Source organism: Mobula hypostoma, chromosome 13, assembly GCF_963921235.1.
Source record: "Mobula hypostoma chromosome 13, sMobHyp1.1, whole genome shotgun sequence".
Lineage (NCBI taxonomy): Eukaryota > Metazoa > Chordata > Chondrichthyes > Myliobatiformes > Myliobatidae > Mobula > Mobula hypostoma.
Window position 1 is genome coordinate 62,182,623 of NC_086109.1, and position 13,232 is coordinate 62,195,854.

Sequence of the window (13,232 nt, forward strand, 5' to 3'; positions counted from 1 at the left end):
GGTGGGAAATCCTGCCGAGAACACCTCTCTCTACCTTTTGCTTCGCTCCCAGTCAGAGTCATTATTGATGAACTGGTCCGTGACTTGTGTGATCGTGGTGATGCTGGTGCTGGGGAATTTTGTGGTGAGGTTTCTTGCAGGTGTTTCCTCTTCTCCGTCCGAGTCCTCAGGTTCACCCAGGTTGCATGGCTCGGCCAATTCTTGAAGCTCTTCATTACTAAGGCTTTCTCCATGAGAATGCAGTAACTCTTCAAAATCGGCATCATTAACATCCTCACGCCATATCACTTGCAATTTCACATCCATGCTCATGCTTTTCCTGCACATCTCAGATGTACTCCCCTCACTGGAGGTTGCCGGCCGTTTTCCAGATATTATGGGTGGGGAAAAAATGGAATAAATTGGCGAGGGAGCGAGATCGTTTACACGCGGGGAAGGCGGAGCGTAAAGTAACACGTGATTGACTGTGAGTAGCTCAGAGTGTATGTAAAGCACTCTCACTGGTTAATTGAATATTTACTGTAATGGCAGCCACTCTTGAGAAGTTTTAAGTGTCATCTTTTAAAATTTCAATAAAGAATTGAATAAACGTGTTGTAACAAATTAGCGCTATGCGGAGTAACGTTATTCAGCGTCTGAGTGTAAATAAATAATACTGAGAAGGTGAGATGTAGAGTCCCTGAAAGTGAGTTCATACGGTGAGGAATCAGTTCACTGTTGAGGTGAGTGAAGTTGTCTGCGCTAGTTCAAGAACCTAATAGTTGAGGGTAACAACTTTCCTGAAGCTGGTGGTGTGGGACCTCAGGCTCCTGTCGTATTGGGGCTGTACTTGGCCAAGCAATCGTAAATATAAAGTGAGTAGAGCAGGGGGATAAGCACACAGCCTTGTGGAGTGCCTGTGCTGATGGAGATTGTGGAGGAGATGTTGTTACCAATCTGAACTGACTGGGGTCTAGAAGTGAGGAAATCGAGGATCCATTGCACAAGGAGACATTGAAGCCTAGGTCTTGATTTCAGTGATTAGTTTTGCAGGGATTATAGTGTTTGAATGCTGGCTGTAGTCTGAGGAGCATCCTGATGTATACATCTTCATTGTCCAGGTGTTCCAGAGCTGAGTGAAGAGCCAGTGAAATGGTATCTGCTGTTAATGTTTTTGAACCAGATCCAAGTCACTCCTCAGACAGGAGTTAATATATTCATGACCAACCTTTCAAAGCGCTTAATCACCGTGGACGTAAGTGCTCCTGGATGACTGTCGTTGAGGCAGTTTACCATGTTCTTCCGGTGTTTTTCCAGCTGATGCAAATTCCTCTGCAGGCCATGATAGCCTTCCTCACTGTCCACTGCTCCCCTAATCTTGGTGTCATCCACAAATTTGCTGATTCAGTTAACCACATTATCGTTCAGATTGTTGATATAGATGACAACAACGGACCCAGCACCAATCCCTGCGTGCCACTAGTCACAGGCCTCCAGTCAGAGAGGGAAACATCTACTACCTCTCTCTGGCTTCTTCCACAAAACCAATGTCTAATCCAATTTAATAACTCACCTTGAATTCTTAGTGACTGAATCTTTGTGACTAATCTCCCATGCGGGACCTTATCAAATGCCTTACTAAAAGACCATGTAGATAACATCCACTGCCTTGCCTTCATTCGCTTTCCTGGTAACTTACTCGAAAAACTCTAAAAGATTAGATAGACATGACCTACCATGCACAAAGCCTTACTGACTATCCTTAATCAGTCCATGTCTATCCAAGTACTTGCATATCTGATCCCTTAGAGTACTTTACAATAACTTTCCCACAATTTATGTCAGACTCATCGGCCTATAATTTCCGATTTCTATTTAGAGCCTTTTTTTAAACAGTGGAGCAACATTGGCTATCCCCCAATCCTCTGGTACCTCTCCTGTCACCAAGGATGATTTAAATATCTCTGCTAGGGCCCCAGCAATTTCTGCACTTGCCTCCTGTAGTGTTTGAGAGAACACCCTGTCAGACCCTGAGGATTTATCCACCGATTTGCTTCAGGGTAACAATCACCTCTTCCTCTGTAATCTGTACAGGGTCCATGAAGTTGATGCCACTTTGCCTCACTTCAATAGAATCAACGTCCATCTCCTGAGCAAATGCAGATGCAAAAAATTCATTCAAGATATTTCCGATCTGTTTTGGCTCCACACAGAAATTACCATTCTGGTCTTCCAGAGGACCAATTTTGTCCCTTGCAATCTTTTTGCTTTACATACCTTCAGAACGTTCTCCTTCACCTTGTCTGCTAGAGCAAACTCATTCCTCCTTTTAGCCTTCCTGATTTCTTTGTGTTCTCCTTCATTCCTTATACTCCATAAGTACCTCATTTGTTCCTGCTTGACTATATCTGCTATGCTGTACCTTTTTCTCTTAACCAGGGTCTCAATATCTCTTGAAAACGAAGGATCCATGCACTTGTTATCTTTACTTTTTATTCCGTCAGGCACTCTCAACATTTCATTTTTGAAAGCTTCCCACTTTCCAAGTGCACCTTTGCCAGAAAACAGCCTATCCCAAACCACACTTGCCAGATCCTTTCTGATACCATCAAAATTGGCCTTTCTCCAATGCAGAATCTCAGCCCGTGGGCCAGACCTATCGTTTTGTATATTTACTTTGAAACTAATGGCATTGTGGTCACTGGATGCAAAGTGGTCCCCTACACAAACTTCTGTCACCTGCCCTGTCTCTTTACCTAATGGCAGATCCAGTATCGCACACTCTCGTTAGGATTTCTACGCACTGATGAAGGAAACTTTCCTGAACACATTTGACAAACTCTATCCCATCTAGTCCCAGTCAATATGTGGGAAGTTAAAATCACCTACTACAACAACCTTATGTTTCTTGCAACAGTCTACAATCACTTTACAAAGTTGTTCCTCTAAATCCCTAGGACTGTTGGGTGGTCTGTAATATAGCCCACTAATATTGTCACGCCTTTCCACCCATAATGCCTCACTAGACGAGTTCTCCAGTCTGTCCTGACGGAGCACTGCTGTGACATTTTCCCTGTCTAGTTATGCCACCACTCCCCCATAATCCCTCTTGCTCTGTCACATCTAAAACAATGGAACCACGGAATATTCATCTGCCAGTCCTGCCCATCCCGCAGCTAAGTCTCACTAATGGCTACAACATCGTAATTCCAGGTGCTGATCCATGCCCCGAGCTCATCCACTTTTCCTTTCATACTTCTTGCATTGAAATATACGCAGCTCAGGACGCTAATCACACGATGCTCAACCTCTTGATTCCTGACTTTGTCTGAGGTCTTACCAACATCTCTCCACTATTTGTTCTGGCATTCTTGTCCCACCCCCTTGCAACTCCACCATGCAGCATTAACAAACCTTCCACTACGATATTACTCCCCCTCCAGTTCAGATGCAAGCAGCCTGTCTGTACAGTCCCCACCTTCCCTGGAGGACAGCCCAATGATTGAAAAGTTGTAGGCCCTCCCTTCTGCACCAGCTCCTTAGACAGATATTAAGCTGTATAATCTTCCTATTTCTGGCCTCACTAGCATGTGGCACAGGTAGCAATCCTGAGATCACAACCCTCGAGGTCCTGCCCTTTAACTTAGCATCTAACTCCCTGAATTCCCTGTGTAGAACCCCATCACTCATCCTATCCATGTCATTAGAACCTACATGGATCATGATCTCTTGCTATTCACCCTCCCACTTTCAAGAATGCTGAATATTCGATCCAAGATATCCCAGACCCTGGCACCCGGGAGGTGACATACCATCCGGGAATCTTGTTCTCACCCACAAAACCTCCTGTCCATTCCCCTAACTAACAAATCCCTTATCAGCCCAGCACTCCTCTGCTGCCCCTGCCTTCCCCTGAGTCACAGAGGCAGACTCGGGGCCAGAGACCCGGCCACTGTGACTTTTCCCTGTTAGGTCAAACCACCCCCCGCCCAACAGTATCCGAAGCAATACACCTGTTGTTGAGGAGGATGGCAACAGGGGTACTCTGCACTGGCTCCTTAACCCCTTTCTCCTTCCTGACTGTCACTCAGTCTCCTGTGTCCTGCACCTTGGGTGTAACTACTCTCTACATGTCCTATCTATCACCCCTTCAGTCTCCTGAATGATCCAGAGTTCATCCAGTTCCAGCTCCAACTCCTTAACGTGGATTGTTAGAAGCTGCAGCTGGATGCACTTCTCGCAGTTGTAGTCGTCATGGATACTGGAGGTCTCCCTGCCTTCCCATATCCCGCAAGAGGAGCATTCCACTATCCTGCCTGGCGTTTCTACTATCCGAGCTCAGCAGATATAAAGAAGGGAAGGGGAAAGAAAAAAACTTAACCTAGAGCTTTACTTTGCTTTCTCTGACTAAAGCGTTCTTCGCTGAAGCCTTGAAGAACTAAAGCCTCAAGATCACCACTCTGACTCTGCCCACTCAGATGACGGCTGCTGCGCTTGCCCCGGCTTTCTTTAATTTGCTCTTGCTAATCAATCACAAACACGGACTGGTCGCTAGTCAAAGTTCTATAACGCTGCCATTGCTTTTTTCTACTCGGGCAGTGGACCTGAGTGAAATCCCCTCCTCTCAAACTCCCGATGACCAGATTGGTTGCTGGATTTCCTTCTGACTAACCGAGGAAACAGAGAAAAGACCCTGGTGCTCTTTATGTCTTCAGGATGTGTGAACATCAGCAGAAATATTCCGTATATTCCTAGTCCATTCCTAGTTATCCTGAGCTGAGGGGAGAGGAAAGAGCCAACCACTTGGACTCCCCTATAGGACAGCAGATTTCCTTCTGTGAAGGACATTCATGAACCACATGAGCTCTTACACTTCTGAGGTTTGTTCTGCACAATTTCACCTTGTGTCTAGTTACTCAAACTTAAATTCCCAGCTGCAGTGGGGAGTCTGAACTCGTGTCTTTTGGATCAATAGCCTAGGCGTCAGACTGCTAGTCCAGGAACTTCACCATGATCTCTGCAATCAATATCCTGCTATATAAGCTGGTTCCCATTCGTGACTTGAATGGATCACAGAAGTCAGACAGTACCTGTTGTCCATACCTTTCACTTTCAGCTTGCCAGTGCAGCAGGCACCTTGTTGTGCACTGTCTTTGTATCAGAATAAGGGGACTTCGACTGGCAAAGTCAAACATCTGTGTCAATCTTACTGTGGCCTTGTATATTTTGATGATAGTGTTTTCACTGCTAGTTCAGGATATCTGCCAGGCAGATAAACAGGCAGGTGTTGGCTGAGTGCCGGCAGTAAAGAGGTAAAATTTCACAGTAAGGGCATCATTACACAAGAAGGACTTGCACAGCGTTTCCCACTCCTGAGCTGTACATGGATCGGGACCAGTCCATATCTAGAATAAAACTCTCCTGATTTTCCTTCACTCTTCCCAGCCGATATCATTCGGGTACATTAGGGTACCCTAATGGGTAAATAACATTAACTTATTCGGCATGTTATTGGTCTCATAGTGTAAAATTTCATCAAAGCTGATTAATAAAAGGCTTGTACCATTGAGAGTAACACAGCCATGGGCAGTCCCAAGACCAGTTATGGAAAGAGGAGAGTTGGTCAACTAGCAACAGAAACACCAACAGAAGCTCATCCCTGGGAGAGGAAGGATGTTTGCCTAGAAGTTGTCCAAAGTTGTGTGATGGAAGTCACGGGGCTGGTCAACCTTCAATCATCCAGGACCAGCATTAGACCGGCCCAGGAGAGAGCACTATTAACGAGCTGCTCTTGGCAGCCTATGCTGCCAAGGGGTGACAGGTTTAACTAACAAACTAGTCAACCACTGAGAGTGGCTGTGATGCTGTTAGATTTTTGTAAAAGGTTATTTTGTTCAATAATAGGTTTTTTTTTTACAAATAACATTTTGCAAGCAAACCTTTGACCCTTAGCAGATCTGGTCTTCACACGATCTCCATCGTGCACTGGGCTGTTGACTCATATTCTTGAAATAGCCCAATTGTACCAAGCGTCAAACCTATATCCCAGGAATGAGCTTAACAAAATCTCCCCACTTTGTTCATTCCAATTCTAAGCATGAGCCTCATTGTTAAAAGAATCAACAAATATCCCAAACTGACGGCTGCTCCCACTAAATCTCAGAGAACTGCTGAGAATTTGATTCATCCTTTAACATTCAGTATGAGACCTTTACATCTCCTGCATGTTATTTGTTGCGCACCCATCTTGGGAATGTGATAATTCCATTTAGGAATAATTTCCATGTAAGCTCTCCTGTGAATGTCCTTGTGGTAATGAAGGTACAATTTCAAGGACATAAGGTCGTGAACCTTCACCCAATCTGATACTGGACAATGAAAGCAAAAGCTTACAGATCCCAGGAGTGTGATTATAGAATAGGAAATACTCACAGCTAACAGCAGAGGGAGAAATTCTAGAAAGAAAATCACAGGAAGGTACTGCAAGAAGTTGATCCCTTTGACATTTAGAGTGCACCAAGCACCCAGCACCTTAAATTTACATTAAATCAATCCTAAAGGAAATTCAAGAGTCTGCAGACGCCGGAGTCTGGGATAACATGCAAAACACTGGAGGAACTCAGCAGGTCAGGCAGCATTTATGGAGGGAAGCAGACAATCCACATTTTAGATTGAGACCGTTCATCAGGGACTGAAAGGTAGTGAGGAGACAGCCAACATAAAAAGAATGGAGGAAAAGCTGGCAGGTGATGGGTGGATCCAGGGTGGCGGCGGGGGGTTGAGTGAGAATGGTGTCAGATACTAGAAGGTAATAGGTGGAAGTGTCAAAGCAACGATGGAATCTGATCGGAAGGTGGAGCATGGAATAAACAGGGTCAGAAGGTATGTGTGTTCGGGGAAGAGGGTAAGATGAACTTCATTCTCTCCCCCAGCCCATTCCCATCAACTGCCCCAAAGTCCTACCACCCATCCACACACGATGGTCAATGTACACTGTTGAATAACTTTCCACCTCACATATCTTTGGATGTGGAGAGAAGCTGGAGCTTCCCATGGAGACCTAGGAAGAACATATACATTGCATACAGAGCACCGGAGGTTGGGATTGAACCAGGGTTGCTAGACCTGTCGGTCCGTGACTCAACTTGTACCGGTGTACTCCCTGGGGTTCAAATTCTCGAGAACAAGGCAAAAGATTCTGACAGGAATTATGGACTGTGTTCTCACAGGCCGTTTCAATGGAGTGTAGATTCTGGAACCTTGTTCCACCATCTCAGGATAAGGAGTTGTCAGACTGAGGTGAAAAAACGCTTCTTAATGCAGAGTTGGATTTCTTTCAGAGTGCTTAAGGTGCTGAGTTGTTGAGTATAAATTTAGCCTGATTTATTTGCTTTAAACTTTGAGTTCCTTGTAGTGATTGAGTTTTAGTATTCTTCATCTGATTGTGAAGGGTCTTGATTGGAAAAGTTGACTGTCAACTTCCCTCCACAATTACAATCTGACCCACGAAGTTCTTCCAGCATCTTGGTGGTTGCTCCTCTTTACCACATCAATTCTGTCAAGGTCTCTGAGGATCTGTGTAGAATTTACAGTGTTGAAAATAGGTGGTTGATGGTTCTAGCCTGTTTCTATACTGTACCACTGTTTGACACTATAAGTGACTCTTGCTCTACATAAATAATTCCAGACTCACTGGGTTTCTGGATTGCATGTTTTACACAGTAGTTTAAATCCCAGCCATCTCAAGCCAATGAAATTAGGGCTCCTGAGGGGTTAACGTGGAGTTTTGCAGGGATGTGTGTTTCAAGATGCAGTAGATGTTGTTATTTGGAGATATGCTGTCTTGTGACTGATCCATTAAGCAGAGCACCATTGTCTTTCAGCTGGATGGGGATGATCGCAGTGATAAGGAGGAGTGTGAAGACAGCGATGAAGACGAGGGCATGAAGAATGGTACCGGTGTCAGAGGCAGTCTGTCAGTTAACAGCCACCATGCTCACTGAGGCCGGGAAGGCTCTGCTCTGGCCCAATGGTGTGGACATGTTCAGTGCTGGGAGTGGTACCTCTGGAGCAGACTATAGCGATGAGTCTCACACTGTCAATGGACCTGAGGAAAATCCAGTGTTACCGCCTGTCAATTTTTTGAGGACCACCAGCCTCAGAGCTGCATGAGGAGATGCTCTGTAAGGAAGATCTACAAGTATTGATTTTTAATACTATTGTCAAGAGGCAATGTCGGTAGGCAGAATCCACTAGTACCTACCTGTTACCAATTGATAAAGAGCCTGGCTCACGGAAGAGTTGAATCCATTCATAAAATTGGCCCTCCTATCAAATTTCTTTCTGAAATAGTCATAAGGCGTAGAAACAGGACCTTCAGCTGGCTGAATCTATACAGATCATCAATCACCCGATTACACTAAACCTAGCCAAATTCCATTTAATATTGCCTACATTCCCATCGACTTCCACCCCTGGATTCACTAATATTGTGCTCATTAGATGCTCGGGACAATATTCCGGAGTAATCGATTTCATCTTCTTTCGCTCAGAGATCAGTGAGTCCTTTCGAGACCACAGCCTCAAGCTTCTAACCTACCAATGTGGGGTAATGCATTTACCAGCCTTTCAAAGTGTTTAGTCCTTTTGTATTCCAAATCGTTACTTGCACCACTTTTGTTCTCCCAATAACCAGTCTCAGCTTCTCGTCATGACCGAAAGCCCATGCATTTCCATCCACTCATTATAGTGTAAATGGTCTTGTGCAATATTTATGCTAACATTTCAAATAGGAGCCAGATTCTGAGACAATTGACCATTCCAAGTGCAAAAATATTAAAGGCTTCTCACCTTGTTAGGTAGCATTTCTGATTTAACTCTTGCATTTATGTAGCCCCTTTTACAACTCAGGGCATCCCAAAGAGTATTACAGTCAATGACATACTTTTAAAATGTACTTGCTATTGTAATCTGGGGAAGAATGCACAGCAATCTGAGTTTGGCAAAATCCCATAAAACTGTAATTTAGTAATGGTGAGCCTTTCTGTACTTGTTGATTGAATTGAAAAGGGGTTCATAATTAGATAGTATAATTATTCTATTAAACTTAAACAATTCCTTAGGGAATTAGAATTTTCTTCATTAAGCCAATGAACACGTAATTTTAGACCTCTTAAGGGAGATTTTAATTTGTGATTTAAAGCTTATTTAGATACATTTGACTGTTATAGCATTTACTATCTTTCTAAATTATTTCTCCAACTATAGATAGTCTTAATAAGAAGTGTGGGAGGAGGAAAACATTCAGCTCTTTATCCCTGTGCTACCATTCAATTCGATCACGGCTAATCTTTTACCTCAGTGTCACCTTTTTCTACTAAGTCCAGGTCCTTTGATTTCCTAATATAAATCTACTGAGCTTTTTGTTTTCTTGAATATACTCTGCAACTGAGCCTCCACAGCTGTCCAAGAAGATTTCCAAATGTTTAAGTGAAGATATTTCTCTCACCTCCGTCCTGAATGTTTGAACTCTTATTTTAGGGCTGTAACCCGTGCTTCAACATTCCCTGGTCCATTGAAACATTGTCACTACTTCTACCAAGTAAAACTCTGTAGGAGTTACATATGTTTTAATGAGATCACCTCTCATTCTTCTAAACTCGAGATTAGGGACTTATTCTAGTTAATTCTTTCCTCACAATTCTAAGGAGTTTATCAGATTGGCCTTTGTTTCACTTCTTTTATTACCTTGAATAGAAAGGTCAAAAGTTCACACATGGTATCACCATGAACCAATATGATTGCGTCAAAATGTGTTTTTTCTTGTTCCCAAATTCTCTTGCAACGAAGGCCACAGGCTGTTTGTGTCGATACTTGCTGTATCTGCATGATAGTTTTCAACAATTCATGTTCCAGGACACCCAGGTCCTTCTGAGCACTAGCACCGTGTAAACACTCACTGCAGAAAGAATAGCCTGCCTTTCTATTTTGTCAAGTGGATGACCTCATTTTTTCCCCACATATTCCATCTGTTATGTCTTCATCGTTTCACTTAACCGATCTATATTCTCTGAAGTTCTTCTGCCAATCCACACTGCCACAAAGCCTTAATATCATGGCAACCTTGGATATGTTACACTTGATCCTTTTGAGTTGATTATTGCTGAAGAACAGACACCCAGCTCCGATCCCTGTGGGACGACTCTAAGCACAGCCTCCCGATTCAAAAATGGCACATTTCTTCCTATTCTCTCTGCATTAGCCAATCCTCAACCCAAGTCAGTTTCTTCCCATCATCCCATATGCCTCAATTTTGTTTAGTAATCTTTTGTTGGGTGCAGTATTGATATTCTGAAAATCCAGTAAACCATGTGCATTAATTTCCCTTTTCTATTCTGCTAGCCACTGCTTCATATAACTGCCCCCATCCAAGCTGCATATCTTTTCCCTCCCCTATAATGAAAAGCCCTCAGTTATGCTGAAACCCACAGTGCTCTGGTCAGCCTGCTTGTCTTCCCCGCATTCTCTAGTTTCTGTCCACACAGATCGCATAAATGTCATATCTGTCAGAGTTGAGCAAGCTCCTCCAACATTACTGTTCTGAATCATCATGTCTGCCTTACTGTGTCTTGACTAATTATGTAAACCCATCTAAGGAGTGTGACTGCCTCCTGGGACTAAAGTGCCCACTCTGATGTAGTGTAGTTCCCAAATCTCAGACTCTAGCATGTTAACTCTGAGCCAAAATTTATCAAGATATAGAACAGGTTGGCATCACGTTCCTTTCCATCAGCTCCCAACAGCAGTCTCAATGTATCACCGACTGTGCCGTACTGTAAAGATTTAATTATATAATACAAGTTATGCCATTGCCTTTAGCTTGTTGAACTCCCTCTTTCATCAGAATCAGTTGTGGACTCTACTAAACCAGTGACTTAAAAAAAACATAGGAAATCCCAAAAAAAGTAGATTCTTGTGTATAATTAGAAATGTGAACCCTGCATTCCCATTGTTCTTCCAACACATCCATTAAAGATGTTGACTCCCACTCCTAGCACAGCTTAGGATATAAAGTGCTAGGCTTGAGGTGAAGCTCAGAATAAGCCCCCAGAGGGAATAGGAAAGAAAGTATGATAATTCACAGAGAGACGCATTATATGGAAGTAGACTGTTCTCTCAACCAGCTGACTGATTCCCAGTAGTTAAGCTGCTCAGTGTAACCTGTTGATTATCAGACATTTTTCTGAAATACTTTTGGTATCTGGTTCTCTGTGCAAAGTGAAATTCTGTCACATTTTATTGCTTTGAGCAATCCCATCGTATTTATGCTTGTATTTTGGCTGTCTTCACATCTGCTCCCTGTTTTGTCCTGCATCAGCCAATAGTAACGACACCTGCAGCTGGAGCTGGAAGACCCTGTATCTCCACGTCCTGATCTGGAATCTTGGCAGAGCCCGGTCTCCCAAAACCCAGAGCAACTAGTTCTGTATTTTTATTGTTTTTCAAACTTGAAACAGTTGGCTACAATGAAACTCTGAGCAGGTTTCAATCAGAATAATCTGGACAGACAATAACTATAATATAAATTCTCACCGGAATGGACATTGATCTGAAATGCTGACTGTGGTTTTCAGTTCATTGATGCTTTCTGATCTGCCACACAATTCCAGCATTTTCTGTTTTGATGACTCATGCATTGCTTTTTTATTTCTTGAGGGTCATTAAGTGTTGTAATAGGGTACATCCTGCATACAGATGTTGGGTCTGCACTGCTGAGTGCTAAGGCACATCTGGCTAACACTAACATCAGAGACATTACTGCTCCAGTTGGTTAATTACCATTACTTGAAATTATGTTCTGGCTTCTGACTCAGATTGATACACTCATGATTGAATAGGACATCAAATATTAATTTAAAAGGAAACCATAATGAAGTGGAAATTAAGAGCTATCAAGTTGCGACTGAGAAACCATGATCTGACAGGAAGAGATGCTTCGAACGACTGCCTCTCACTCTATTGCCACTCGGTTTCGATCCACAGCACTGCTATGCAACACATGCATCTCATCTCACAATCTGTTCCCGGTATCAACAGTATGTACACTTTGAGTTGTCAGATACGGTGAGCCAGTGAGTTCAACAGATGAATGATGGCCACCTTCGCTGGACTGATCCGATCCTTGTCCATTGTATACAGCTAAAGGATGGCCAAGCTGTAGCTGGATAAGGAATGAGGTTCTGACCATTGGCTTTTTCACCAGCCATTGCCCCTGCACTTAGCACACAAAACTGTGAGGGAATTTAAATTGTTTAAGTTTTGGAGGAGATGTAAGTGTTATACAGTGACAGCTTCTATATTTCATTCTTTGTTACATGACTACCTGGGGGGGGGGGGTGTGAACTACTTGGCTCCACCTCCTCTTGTACATGGCCCTTTGCTGGTATGTACTGTGGGTGAGTGAAGCCCTTCTGCTGCATATGTGAAATGTCTGTGTATCACCCATTGGGTTAACCTATTAAACAGTAAAACACCACTAATAGCTTCATATTTTACTGCCTGTGCACTTTTTTTGCATTACCAGTAATGACAAGGTAATGCTCAGTTGAATATATGCTAAGGTCAATCAATTCTGCATTCAGGAATGTGAAACTAAAATGACTTGTGAATCATGTTTACAATAAAAATATTTGATTGTTGAAAAACTTAAAAAAAAAACTGGAAATCTGAAATAAAAATGGAATAGGCTGGAAACACTCAGCATGTCAGGCAGCATCTGTAGAGAGAGCAGTTTCTTTCAGGTCAATTGCCCTAAAACAAGTTGAATCAAATTGTCATTGATGAGAGTGTGTATGTTAGTGAGTGTTAGACTGCTTGTGAAAATGTGTAGTACACAAGTATTTCAGTGTCTTGAAAGTAGGTGTGTGTATGTATGTGTATATGTATATGAAAGTAGGAGTATGTGAGTGAACATGTGGTATTTGTGACTTGGTGTGAATGCGATTGTGTGTCTGCACAATGTATGGTCGTGTGGGAGAGGCTGAGATTAGATGGTATGCTACTATTTTACTCTAATGTAATGGTTCTTGTTTGGTTGCAAATCTATTATGTTGGGGGTGGTAGATTTTACCTACCCACTGTTTGCTGCTGGACTCCAAGGTGTTCATTATCATCTTGTAAACTCCCTTCATATTTGTCTCAACCTTCCATGCCTCTCACTGCCAATTTTCTCAGACTATACCCTCCAATCTTCA

At 43.0% G+C, this 13,232-nt stretch overlaps 1 protein-coding gene across 3 annotated transcripts in view; it reads left to right on the forward strand.

The window, feature by feature from the left end:
- The window catches only part of LOC134355634 (ceramide synthase 2-like), an 84,940-nt gene extending 72,199 nt beyond the window's left edge, over nucleotides 1-12,741 (forward strand). For all 3 annotated transcript variants that reach the window (XM_063065817.1, XM_063065819.1, XM_063065818.1), the window contains exon 11: nucleotides 7,863-12,741. In XM_063065817.1, coding sequence (XP_062921887.1) covers nucleotides 7,863-7,982 — 120 coding nt within the window. In that variant the 3' untranslated portion in view covers nucleotides 7,983-12,741. The remainder of the gene's footprint in view (nucleotides 1-7,862) is intronic.
- Nucleotides 12,742-13,232: the final 491 nt, after the last annotated feature.